This window comes from Vollenhovia emeryi, unplaced genomic scaffold (genome assembly GCF_000949405.1).
Source record: "Vollenhovia emeryi isolate VEMERY1.0 unplaced genomic scaffold, V.emery_V1.0 DF939128.1, whole genome shotgun sequence".
In the NCBI taxonomy this organism is placed as follows: Eukaryota; Metazoa; Arthropoda; class Insecta; order Hymenoptera; family Formicidae; genus Vollenhovia; species Vollenhovia emeryi.
In genome coordinates, this window is record NW_011967238.1 from 2,119,259 (window position 1) to 2,132,918 (window position 13,660).

A 13,660-nucleotide genomic window follows, 5' to 3' on the forward strand; every position below is an offset into this window, starting at 1 on the left:
GGGGTCGGCCGGTGCTTTGCTGTGATTGGTTGAATCAGAGTCGGGAGTCCGAGTCAGTAGTCAAGTCAGAGTCAGGAGTCTGTGGTCTGATGAGCGATGAGTGGGCTTTAGGCTTTGCTGGGGCATTATAAAGATAAAATAGGATAAAATAAAATGCTAAGATAAAGTGATACCCACTGGGCATTAATGGGCATTGGCGTACGAGATTTTGGTCAGCGGTTTCTCCATCGGATCATACGATATAAATCGTTCTACTCAATTTCTCCTTAAACGATCGTCATTACCTCGAAATCGGCGAGGAATGCTGGAGGTACCTCGCGATCTACTTGCAGAGGTAATCTGCGTTTCAATAAGTGGCGAGTTGGGACGGGCCGAGACCGGAAGCCGCGAGGTTCAGAAATTGCCAGGTTGGCGCGAAGTCGAAAGAGAAAGAAAAAAAAAGAAACGTAGGATCGGCCGGCACCGATATAAACGCGACGACGAACGTATCGGACGCCGGTAAGCAGCCGACGAGCGTAAAAAGCGATGTACCGGCGAGCGCAATTCGCGGTCCGAAGTACCGTAAACCTCGGTCGTCGGCGAACGAGAGGCACGTTTCCTGTTTTTCCCCGGCTGTGTTCTTGCGGCTTTCGCTCCGCGCGCGCGCGCACACGATGGCTCCTCGCGGACTATACTCCGGAACTTTTCGCTTCCGCGCGGTGTCCCATGCCGTTTTCTCACCGCGAACCAAAATATTTTCCCTCGGACCGGCGCCGTAAAACAATCGCTTTTTTTCATGAGTCTTCCACACGAGGAAAAAACCGCGCTACCTGTGTATAAACAGTCGCGGCCATGTACAAACAATGCCCCCCCCCTCGGCGTTGTTTTTTTAAATACAACTTTAATGCGCGGCGAAAACATAGCGGCAAAAACTCCGAGGGCGAGAAACGTTAAATGAATCGTGTGCGTTTTATCGATTAAAGCTCGCGGCACGTGAAAGGAGTTTGTTCAACATCGTTCCATCAAGCGTTTTCGAGATATATCCGTTTCTCCCCGAATATCTCGGATCTACCCTCTTTCCCGCAATTATTGCTGTTCCGAGAGTGCTTTTTTTTATGCGTACCTACCGCGAAAAATACCGTGGAACCACATCGGTCTCTCGATTAAGCCTCGTTATACATTTTCCAGACAAGCTTAGAATAAAGGCGACAAGTTCCACGCTATAACTTTTCGCGCGAATCCCCGAAAGGAGGCGAAAAGGATCGCTAACGAGTCGCGCAAATGAGGCACATGATGCGCCGGTGGAACGACATTATTAAACGGAAAATAAAATCGACCGTTCGCGCGCGACGAGTACAGCCGCATGGAAATTAGCATGAATATGGATGAGCGTTGCATACGCGCGCATACTTCGGCCGCGATCGCGGCCGAGCATAATGTTCGACTTGGGCGAGCAAACGGGGAAGGGCGAGGGAGGAGGGAAGGGAGGGCCGTCGGCGCGGGGACTGGCAGGTGAACCGCGAGATTATTGGCCGGGGCTAAGCGGAGTTGGCTTAGAAATTGGACGTTTGACGTCAGTGGGTATATGAGAGACGCGTCTGCTAATGCACGCGTCGCGCACCATTCGCTCTTCGGGGACCCCGAAATAGAATGATTAACGCCGCCCGAACGCCTGTAAAATTCGATACCCGGTATGCGAGACGTCCCCGTTTCGCTCGGGGAGCGCTCGCGGTGAACGCGAGAGCCGGCCGAGACGCGCCAGGCGGGTTTTGCCTATAAAAACGCTCGGTTCCCACTGAAAAGAAATATGCAAAGTACGTGACGGACAAGAAGATTGGAAAGCCGGAAGCCCCCGTACGGACGCGGTTGCGTAGTAACAACGTGGCCAAATAGAGAGTTCTCCACAGGCGGCCGCGATCTTTGCGCGAAAAAGCGGCGGCGTTAAAGATACACGATCTATTCGCGATTGCCTCTGGAATTCTCGGTATCCGCTTGGAATATCTTGACGGCCCGAAGTCGCGCGACACTCGAGACCACGGAATCCACAATTTGCACGCACCGGCGAAACTTCGCAGCCGTTCGGATCGATTGCTCGGACGTCGACGGATCGACAATTAAATGCGCGAACATTATTCGCGCCAATTTGCCGTTCAAAGACGTTTCACCGACGACAACCTGTTTAAAGGCGGTTAGATATGGCCACTTTAATAGGGCCATCCCTTTTGTACTTGATATAAATCGAATTAAGCTTTGTGCCAATACTGGCTCAAACTGGCCGTGTAACGTAATACCAACACGCCTTAAGGACAGAATAATTGAAGAAAAATGATTAAACATTCTCTCATATGTTCCGCGAATATCGTTTAATTGTTGTTAGTAATGCACGTCACTTTGTTAATTATACATTATTACAGAACTCACATTTTAATTAAATATTAATATTACATTAAATTAAATATTACGCGCATTCGACGGTCGGTTCGTTTCAACGAAATTCAATAAAATACCAAAAATCGACAGAAACATTTGTAACGAGAACATATCGTTTTCCTGTGACGTACGCAATTAAAAAAATCTCTTTTTTTCAATGCAAATAATCGTTCCGGTTATTAAACGATATTCGGTGAAAAAACAGAATCAATTGATATTTCAGATCTTTGCTGCAACGATCTCCTTCGTCAACGAGATCCAACGATCGTGGCGCTCTTTCGAAACAGCGCGCGAATCGATCGCACGCGTTTCTGCGGCTGACGATCCAATTATTTCCATAAGGCGAGCATCTAACGAGCTTCCACGTTCCACGTGCATTCTCGTCCGTTCGTCCATCCATCCATCCATCCGTCCATCCGTCCATCCATCCATCCATTCACCCAACGCCCATCTATCCGTCCGTCTGTCCGTCCGTTCGTTCGTTCGTTCGTTCGTCCGGTCGGCCAAGCTTAAAATTAGACCCTATGAAACGAACAAGCCGGAAGCGAACAAGACCGAGCAAGAGCTAGTACCAAATTTATTTAGCGCGAGTGTGAATTCCGTCCCGCGTGTCCACAAATTCATTCATTCGGCCGAGGTGAGATTCGGCCGAGGCGCACTCCCTCTCTTTCTCTCTCTTCCGGCGGCTGTTTGCAAAATTGCCGCGATAACTTGGCTGGAACGCGGGCGAAACACGCCCAACAAAGATCATTTGGACAAACGTTGCCCTCCGGCTTGCGTCTCGCGCGAACGTAGGGCACGCGAACGAGCGAAGGTACCGGCACTTTCTCCCTCCCTCTCTCTCTCTCTCGGAGTCGGCGGAAAAGTCCGGGCGTTTATACCCCGACAGCCAAAGTTGCGCGTGTTGGCCAGAAAGTAATTATTTGCCCGCACGATATTGTTCAACGTACGAAATTGCATACGCGCGCGCGAGCACGCTCTCTTTCTCCCCCCGGCTACACTTCGTTACGGGCATTTTGTTAGACCGTCCTTGATTAATATTACGTAATATTATGCCGCGTTTTCGGACGCGAACGAATTTTACGATGATGTCTGGCGTTAATTACGCCGGAGGCGTTGTTTGCAGGAATTTCCGCGTAACGCTCGTAAATTTGTAAACGCGAGTGGCGAATTCGCCGTACAGAATGTTTCGCAAGTCCCGCGCGAAACTTGCCGTGTCTCTGCCCCCTCCGTGATTTATCGGTCCTTAATTCTCTAAATGGAAATTATTTCTATGCGACGCGATCTCTCTAGCTGTGCGTTGAGAGCACTCTGTCGAAATACCGTTATCTCGTTCGGCGAATGTCAACGAGTTGACGCGACCGCATTTACGAGAGACGCTACGCATGAAAGAAAGAAAATATGCCGGTCGGAGATAAATGATGAGATGATTAAGAGATTAACAGACGACCTCTGGCGCATTCCTCGCTACGAACTCGTAAACGGGGAGTGCCGTGAAAGAGAATCGTCAGCCCGCCGCGCCCGCGAAAACGTGCCAAAGCTGACATCGACCTAGTTGCAGCGAGAGAAATAATTAGTCGGAAACACAATCCTTAAAGCCGGGGCCGTTTAGGCTGCCGGGTTCGTCGACGCAGCGATGGAAAAGGAGAGCAGAAAGCTCGTAAAACCATCCACCGTTAGCGCGAAACGAGACGCGCGTCACGTTTCGCCAATCCTAATGTCAACGGCGAAGCCGGTTGATAATTCAGAGGACACGTCGAGACTACGGTGCGATTAAACGCGTTGAAAAAACAATACACTTCATCTTTTACGATGCGCCGCCCCTGCGAGTGCCGGCACAACTTGGAATTTCAAAATAGCAGCGCGATCGAGTTGCGGAAACGCCGCGAAACCACCGAGTGCCATTGTTCGCGTTCGCTGATGCCGCCATAAGGACTGATTCATTCGGCTCCGCGTCAACCATCCCATTTTGTAGCATTAAGTTAACCCTTTGCGGTCTACCTGACTCGACACGGTGGCTCAGTGACGGAACGCGTACAATTTCGGGGACGCCGAAAAGGGACCGCGCCGTCAAGGGGGTTTTAACACTCGAGACGGTCTCGCGTATCGGCGAGTAACGCGATCGCGGGGGAAACGCGGCGAAATAGCGTTGCCGCGAGGCGAAATGTGCGACGCGACGTTTAATCTCCGCGGGGCCATTTATTTTCGCTACTTCGCGTTCCCAACGAACCGGGACATCGCGGCGGAATGTAATGGGAATGCGATGCGCGACGAAAAGCGGGAATCCGCGAGGCGTGTGACAATATTACTGCGAATGGAACGCGGCGGATCGAAGGTAAAAAGCGAAGCGCGCGATCGACAGGAATTTCGACTCCGTCTACTTAATCCTTTATTACTCACCGGAGGAAACGGGGGAAGGTGGAAAGTGCAAAACGGGAGAGGAGGAAAACGCGAGTGAATCCGTAAATACAATAGGTACCGAGCGACCGAGAGAGAGAGAGTAGAATAGAATAGAATCTTTATTTATTAAACGCGCCGGGACAAGCCCCCCAAAGCGTTAGACAAGCTGCACAGAAAAATAATTACGAGTGAGAATGAGCTTTTGTATAATAAAAAAACTCGAGTATAGAAAATGTATAGAATGTAAAAACAAGGGCAGAAAGATGTTGCAAATTACAACTGACTAATTACCACATCCACCAGAGAAAGAGGGATAACTATTTTAATAATAATTTTGTTAAAAATTTTCAAAAATCCAAGCTTTATGGAGAGGAAGTCCTCTATTACGGGATAGACTAACATGAGATGGTAAGTTTTCAAACTTGAATTTTATATTTTTCCGTTATTAATAGTGTAATTGCCTCAGTGGTCTAATTGGTGAGACGTCTAGAGAGTAGGGAGGTCCAAGTTCAAACCTTGGCTGAGGTAATATTTTTCGCAATAAATTTTCTGTACCAAAAACACTGGCCGGTTAATGTCGCCTGAAAAGCTTGATTGTCGTTATCTGTTACTGGCAACTTGGAGAGAGATTTCTAGATTTGTAATTGCCACGTTCGTTGTGCACGTAATTTTACATGCTTTCTTGCAGTGTACCCAGAAAATTGAACTCGATCGCCGCGGGAATTAAAACGATCTCCAAGGTGGGGAGAGGGCCAGGGAGGTTTGAGAGTCACTGGCTGCGCCCGCAGCGGAGCCGAGTGAAGCGAGCGCGCGAAGGATGAAGGAAGGCGCAATAACAATATCGCGTCCTGCCCTTGCCGCATGCAACCAGGGGGTAACGTCCTGTTACACCAGTCTGACCACTTCGCGCGTCCCTCTTCCCTAACCCTTCTCCGTCCCCCCGGTGCGCGGCGGACGGACCGTTTTGCTTTGCACCGGCTTTTGCTTTCGCCTTCGCCTCTCGCGGCCAGCGGGCGAAAACGTCGCGACCCGCTTTTCGCTAATCGCAATCCCATTCAGCGCGCGACTCGTTTCCACCGCGCGTAGCGGCGCAACCGGAACGTTCCCGCGAGTCTCTTTCGCACGGGTCGTCCGCGCCGCGTGCGCGGGTACGTACGCGCCGAACGGCGATCCCGCGGAACGCGGGTTTGGCGGAAAAAAATTAAGACTCATTCGAGATGAGTTACTCACCGATTATGATGTCCGCCCTTGCAGTCTGCGCGGTGAGAAAACACTGAGACCTGCGCAATCAAGACAGTGGTTGGCTTTAGTTGTCGCTTAATATGCGTACGCGTGTTCCTGTTATTATTATTATAATTAACGTCTCGCGATCTAACATCACGTATCTCTTAGGTCAATCTTAATGCTATTGTGCGCGGAGGAACACGATAATTAGAATGCGTTCGCCTCGCGCGTCTCGAGTTTCAGATGGCTCCTCGAAGAATTCCAGCTTGTCGATACGCATTATCTGAACTAGCTGGGGCGATAAGAAAACAACGAAAGAAACATCCACTCGAGCAACGAGAGCCAGAACGCACCTGGAGATTTCACCCGTAAACGCCTGCGCCATTGCAATTGTACGCGCAGATACGCGCCTGTGATAAACAGGCTGATGCAAATGAAAAGTTACGAGCCCATTAGGTTAGCATTAATTAATAACAAAACGGCGCTTCGGCAGAATGGAAATTGTGTTCCGAGCCGCGACCGGTTCGCGCATTTTTACAGCCGGCGCGGAAAAACGCGCTTATGCGTCCCACGTTCGAGCGCATCGCGCGCGGTCATAAAAGTGCGCCGAGACCACGAGCGAGTATCGCTATCACGTGCGCGGAATTAATTATAACTATTCGCCCAACTATTTATCGCCGTCCAGAGACGGCGGGCCGGCTCTGCACGAGTGGTCCATAAACGTGGCGTTTCTAGAAGAAATTGCGAAACCGCCTGGGAGATAAATCGTCGCGATTAACCAACGCGCGTCTCTCTGGAATCTACGCGAGGTCACTGCAGGCCTGACCCGCATACCGCCGTCGGTGGAGGGTGTCCTTATTAAATCCTCGGTTGCTCAAGCCTCTACGGCGTCTACGAGCGATGAAAATAACGACGGGAACGTGCGAGCTTACTCGACGGGCGTCGCGGACGGCGACGACGCGGCCTGTAGATCGGTCCAGAGATCGACAGCCACTCGCGGGTCGAAACGACAGAAAACGCGTCGTTAAAACGATCAACGATGCCCTTGCGACGAGATCCCAAGGACTGGCCGGCGCGGAACCTTGAGCACTTTTGCTAGATCACTGTCACCAGGTTGTACGCCGGAGAGCAAACTTCACTTCGTCGACTGCACAAGTCTGCACGCTCGCGAATCACGATCGGGGCACTCAAGGCTGAAAATTCCAGACGCCCCCTTCCCTTCCCTTCCCCCCCGGGATAGGTCAGGGACAATGAACGTGCCAAACGCAGCGGCAGCGGCAGCGGCGGCAGCAGCTGCAGCCGCCCGAGGTTCATTCAACTTTCCCACGCGAGAACGATCTTTTACACCAACAAGCGGCTGCGCGTCGTCGTTGGAAACACGGACCGGCCGACGACGTCCTTCCGTTTCCGGTTCTCATTTTCGGACCTACGGCGCTCGGCGGCCGGAAGAGTCGATCGACGCCAACGAACCTGGTAAGAGCGGCTGGGAGCATCAACGCCCGGGGATTCCGAGTGTCCCTCCTGATTCTCTCGCTGAAGGATTCGCCGCGGGGAAGCGTCTTTGCGGCCAGGAAAGCTTCGCGCGAGCGTAAGTCTCGCGTGCGGACGCGATTGCGCCAGAACTAGTACTAGGCCGAGAACACGAGTAAACTTCGCCAAGTGGCCGAGGCTCGTCCACCTCTTCCTCGTCGCGAGGAGCCGCGAGTACTGGTGGGGCGAATCGCTCGCGGAGGGAGACCGTGGTGGCCAGAGAGAGGAGAGGAGGAAAGAGGAGCGGCGTATGCTACGCGCGAGCGATGTATGCGCGGCACGGCGCGATGCAGCGCGCGGCATCGAGCTGCAATGTGCGCGCGAGTAATGCGGATGCATCGCGATGCGTCGCGGGGGAACGGAGGAGAGCGCGAGAGCAACGAAAGAGCGTGCGAGAACGCGACGAGAGGGAGAGTCAATGAACGACTCTCCGGGATCGCCGCGCGACGACAATTTCATGCTTGCGAAGGAAGAAGCCCCCCCGTTTCGCGACCCCCGGGGGTCACGGCTGATAAAACTCGGGAGTTTTCAGGCCAGATCCTCCGATAAGAGGCCGCACGATTATCGCGTTCCGAGAAGCATACTCCACAAACCGGCGACCGGTTGTTTATACCGAAAACGCGATTACGTGGCTTACGTGAGCGGCAAGCGCTGACTAACCGCGACACTCGACACCGACGAGATTATGCGCCTCGACGAATTCATCGACGGAGAATGCGACGCCTGGCAGAGAGACGGGGAGCTAGAATGCCGCACGAATATTGGACAACTAGAGACGTTCTTGGCAGAAATTAGCAAAGTGAGATAACAGTAAAACAATCCCGAATTTCCCATTAGTTGGTTTAATGGGAAATTCGGAGCCATTGTCTATTGTTACCGGCCAACAATAGAATAACTCGTATTATTTTTAAATAACAAAAGGTAGAACTGGCGAATGGTGACACCCAAGTGACAGTGTCCTAACTGATTAAATCTCGAATAGCTTCGATCGGCTTAAGACCATGCCAAATCTGGGCGCTTACAGAAAGTAAACCTGATTCCTTTTCAAAGACGTCACTGAAATTTTTAACCAAATGACTAAGACTGCGAAAAAGCGACCGATGTTAGCACGCTCGCGACTCGACCACGGGGGGGTGTCCGCACGGACGACGCGCGTTTCGACGTACCTGCGGCTGGCCGAGGGTCCTTCTCTCACCTTCGGGCCACTCTCGAGGAGAGCCCGTCCTCATCCGCCGCTACGAAGGCGAGAACGTGGACGGTGGCAACGAGGATAGACGTAATGGAGATACGGGATTCCGAGACACGGGCCGAGCGCGAAGAGAGTCGTCATCGTCGTCGTCGTCGTCAACGACGCCGCCGCGCGAAGCCGCGGCGCGAAGTCGCGGCGTGTAACGGGTCAGCCTGATGCACAGCATGACATGACATGCGTGTCGCTCACGGTACGGCGCGTATGACGTGGCGTGCGTGCGGAAGTATATCGATCAGCTGACGGTCGGGCGGATACTGGGCCGCTTCGCGGAATTCACCATATTGTTGCGTCGGCACGCATGCGCCGAGCCCTCGTCCCTTCGTTCTGTCACTCCCGTTCCCTCCCTCTCTCTCTCTCTCTCTCTTTCCACTTTTCTTCCCTTACTTTCTTCTCCCTCGCCGTCACCCCCCGCGGCACCCGCTCTCCCTGTCCACCCCGCGTTACGTACAGGGTGATTCAGCGGAAACCCGCGATGTAGTTCCGGGACATGTTCCGGGGAGGAGGCGACAGGGAAGCCGAAATAGGCTACGATGGACTTGCGCGCGCCCGTTTATCGATAAGGAAAACGCGATTTTAATCCCGCGGACAGCTAAAGAGAGACGCCTCGGAATAATCGAACATACCCGTAGGGGGATTCTCGCGCCACGGAACAATTACGACGACAGAAGAAACGGGACGAGCTCCACGATCGACGGCAAGAGAAAATTGGGCCCGCGACAAGTTATGGCAAAGTATCGCCGGCGGTTCTCGCGCCAATATCCGACTCATAGACATATAAAAGATAGACTGCTTATGAGGTAGTGGGGGATGTCCTCCTGAGGGAAAAGGACAACACCAATTTATTTGGGTATCTATCTTCTTCTAGTGTACGTGATCACGTGGGCATGATCACGTGATCGCCTTCAGATCACGTCCACTAGAGGAAGACAGATACCCAAATAAATTCATGTTGTCCTTTTTCCCTCAGGAGGATGCCCCCACCTAGGGTTCCACTGCCTCATAAGCAGTCTATCTTTTATATGTCTATGATCCGACTATCCACTCTTCCCGTTTGCTCACTCCATCCCCCACGCGGGCGTTCCGGGGCTTTTTCACCTCCATACGTCGCTCCTCAATATGCTAATAGCTCAATCCTACTTGGCCATGTCTAAATTACATTATCGTACCACATATAAATTTGTTCCTTTCTCTCTCCCTCGCACCTCCGCCGTCCTTCCATTCCTGATTTTACAACGCGTTTTCCCATCGCGCGCCCGCACGACTTTCTCCGATCTCTACGTTTCCGCGTTTCCCATTTTCATCGGCCCCGGTAATACCCGCGCGACTCCAGGAAGCCCTCGCGCCTCTAGCCATATGAGAATTGTATGCACTACGTACGTATTTTATCGTCACGCGAGCCACGCAATCGAACTATACGAAACGTACAGACAATAGATCGCCGCAATTACTTCCCTATTAATCGCGCGATCGCTCCCCAACGATGATTACACGCGAAAACACGGGAAAAGACGGCCTGCGGTGTGTCTCGGGTATCGATCCATTCTCCGGAGGACACATCGCCCGCGCCAAGGCTGCGGCGATCAAAGGGCCCCCGCTCGACGACGCGCGGACTGATTAATATTCGGTAAATACGCGCGACAATCCGCGACGTCCGCCATCGATCCCCTTCGTTCCGCGTTCAAATTACCGTCCGTCCGTTTTCCATTAGCGCACGCTCCGCCGAGACATTAACGAACCGTGACGAGCGCGAAGGAATTACTTTTTGGAGCGACGATAATACAGCGCGGCGCGATAAGCGGGACGCTAGAGAGCTGGAACACAATGTTAAAATAGCGAAAGAACTCTGCGACGTCTAATCAAGTTTTTTTTTCTCTCTTTCCTGAGGAAAGATCGATCCTAACGTGGCGCGCGCGCGCGCACGTATTTACGGAATAAAAATTGGCGTTGCAATTATGTTGTCGAGAACGGGATCAAGTTCGCGCTCGATAGAGACGCCAGGGAAGCCGACGGGGGCTCGAGCACGTTAAATAATTACTGGTATCAGTGGTGGCGCGTAATTGTCGGTTATCGCAATATAGCGATAGCACGCGGTTAAATAATGATCGGCCATTATTGTAGCGATTCGAGAAAGACGAGACGTTTCCGTCCACCGCGGCCGGGGGGGTAGACGGGAGGAAGAGCGGCGAAATAAAGACGCGAACTAAACTATAGCAGGGAGGAAGAGAGAGAAAGAGAAAGGACACGGAGAACGAGAGTGAGAGGGGACTGCGATGTACTGCGATTTCACGGCTGAGGCGCGCGCGAGGAGATCCGCAGTCACGCTCCGTGATTCTCCCTATCTCTCTCTCCTCCTCTTCTTCTCGATCCAGGGGAAAAGAAACGGAAAGCTTTATTTCACTCTCGTGTCGAAACTGGTTATCCACGTCAGGTGTTACAGCGACTTACGTTAATCCCCGCATCGCGATGTAACGGTTTCGCGTTAATTGAATTCTCCAGAAAAGGCATAAGGGAAAATTTAATAAGCGTTTGGGAAAATTGCGTCTCTCGGGGCGGTATTTACCTCGCGCGTAATTACTTCATCCGGTAACGCGTAAAATAGAAATTCGGACACGATAGTCGCGGGGACGGGCGTTGAAGGTATTGGCAATTTCGCAACGCCGCGACAAAGAAACCTATCGGCTGTTATCGCCGTAACAGCGAGTATCAGCTGTTACAGTCGATTAAGTAATAGCATTAAAAGGAGCGATTTAAGCGAGCACGCGAAAATATGCAATTTTAATGACGGCTCTCATTCCGGTTTTATTAGCCGTTCAGGTGACATAATTAAAAGCGCCATGTACCTTTCACCGTCGTTAGAGAATCGTCGCGCGTCTCCGACACTTGATTATCGTCAAGTAAAACTGCCAAGGCTCGGGCGGGATATAAATAGCGAATCTAATTGAATGAAAACGGCACGGATGGAACAGTTAACTCTGGCAGAGCAATCGCGAGAGTCTTCCTCGCTCGTCCTCGGGCTCATTCGGATGCGACGCGCGCAGCGGACGTCTTATCCTTACGCGATCGGCCAAGGAAGCATATTTTGAATGCGCGAAATTTCGCACGGCCACGGTGGAAAAGCGGAGAAACCGGGGGACGATTGTGCGGCGCGTATCCTAGCGTCGACCCGGTCTTTCCCGGAATACGAAGAACAATGACGATCTTATCGGGGACCGTCACGTAGAGCGGAGAAGGCGAAGCCGGCTCGTAATTAACAATTAAAAAAAAAAGTATCCCCGTAACATGATAATTATTAGCGCAGCTCGCGCAACACACGCTGACTCGCTACCCTTGAAATTTATATACGCGGTGCCGCTCGCGCGGGAATTTATCGATCCGTTTCGCACGTAATTTATACGCGACCGAGGATAATATCGGCGCGATAAATTAATCCTTGTCAATCGCGGCGACTAGGGCTCGAATGGCTCGCGTGGCTCGCTCGGACCCTCTCAAGTTTGCGCGAAATCGGACGATTCGCGGAGGTAAAAACGAATTTATCAACTCACCTTGACGGGGAAGTAAATTACTCTGCGCTCAACGCCAGCTTTCCGCTCGTCTGAAACACAAAACACGACAAAGTTTACGACCGGGTTCGCCACAATTAACGACGCGAGCCCGGCAAGACGGGGTACTGTCCGCCGAACTGTCGTTTTCGGGAGAGACACGCGGAACCGCGCGCTGCGGACCTTTCTCTAAGCGAAAATTGCGACGCACACTCCGCATACACTCGCGGTACACTAACAAAACATGCGGGACGCGCGTGTATTTACGCCCCAACGCGCCAGGACGTTATTGGCTCGGGCGTTATTTCTCCCGTAAAGGCGCTTAGCTCTCTAATAGCTTTACACAAAAAGTATTATTTACACAAGTTCTGAGAATCGAGAGACACGTACCGAATCGTGCGGCAGGCATTCACGGCACGGGAGAGATCAAACTACAATATATCGTGAACGGCACAGTGCGGAATTTGAATTTAACGCATCACCGAGCCCCGCGCTCGCAAGAGAGAGAGAGAGACAGAAGCTTATAGAATTCTCTTGACGTGTCGCGCGGGTTTTTCTCTCCGAGACGGACGAAGCCACCTCGGCGCCGAAACAACGGCATGTCTATACAGACAGGAGTAGCTACAATGGCGTGCGATAATGAAATAACTTAATTTCGCTCGGGCAAACACATAGATCAACCGAGAGGGGTCGGCAGTGACAGTGGTGACTGCTGGTGGTAGTGGTGGTGGTGCTGGTGGTGGTGGTGGTGGCTGAAAGCGGGCGAATCCCGATGCAAAATACGCGCTCGACCGACGAAAAGTGTGTTTGAGGCTCGAAGTACACTGTAATCCACTTTGTTAGTTTGCGATCTGCTGCTCCAGACGTGTCCCTTTCAACCGGACCGCGGAGCCGAGTCAATCGGTTTGAGTACTCTCGAGCACGTCGAAAATTGCGCGAGAGAAAAGTCAATCCAATCGTCCCCCGAATAAATCAGCTTTCGAAGTACATAAAAGATGTATATTAATCGCGAAATTCTATTTTGACTCGGCTAAAGCTAGCGAAGGATCGGTTGTGCCGGGTTCATAAAGCACAGTCGTCCCGTTAAAGTTCTCTAGCGAATCGTAGTAGTAGTCGGTTAGGAAATGAAATATTTCGATACGAACATTTGAACCAAACAATACACGATGCGTTAGATCGGCGCAGTTCTCGTGCAAGAAGGGACAAAAACGTTTCAGATCCTACTTTGATATCGTTCTAGAAATGGTGTAAAGTGAAAGACTGAGAGTTTAGTCAAAGGTGCGTTCTTTTAAGACTAGTCCCGTCTTAC

At 51.7% G+C, this 13,660-nt stretch overlaps 2 protein-coding genes across 2 annotated transcripts in view; one reads left to right on the forward strand and one right to left on the reverse strand.

Moving 5' to 3' along the window:
- Positions 1 to 7,738, reverse strand: part of LOC105568716 (heterogeneous nuclear ribonucleoprotein K) — a 66,577-nt gene extending 58,839 nt beyond the window's left edge. Inside the window, exons 1-2 of the mRNA XM_012024585.1 lie at positions 7,504 to 7,738; positions 6,040 to 6,089 (exon numbers count right to left, since the gene is read on the reverse strand). Coding sequence (XP_011879975.1) covers positions 6,040 to 6,089; positions 7,504 to 7,526 — 73 coding nt within the window. The 5' untranslated portion in view covers positions 7,527 to 7,738. The remainder of the gene's footprint in view (positions 1 to 6,039; positions 6,090 to 7,503) is intronic.
- LOC105568631 overlaps positions 1 to 13,660 on the forward strand; it is a 51,256-nt gene that overhangs the window by 7,191 nt on the left and 30,405 nt on the right. The window lies entirely within an intron of this gene.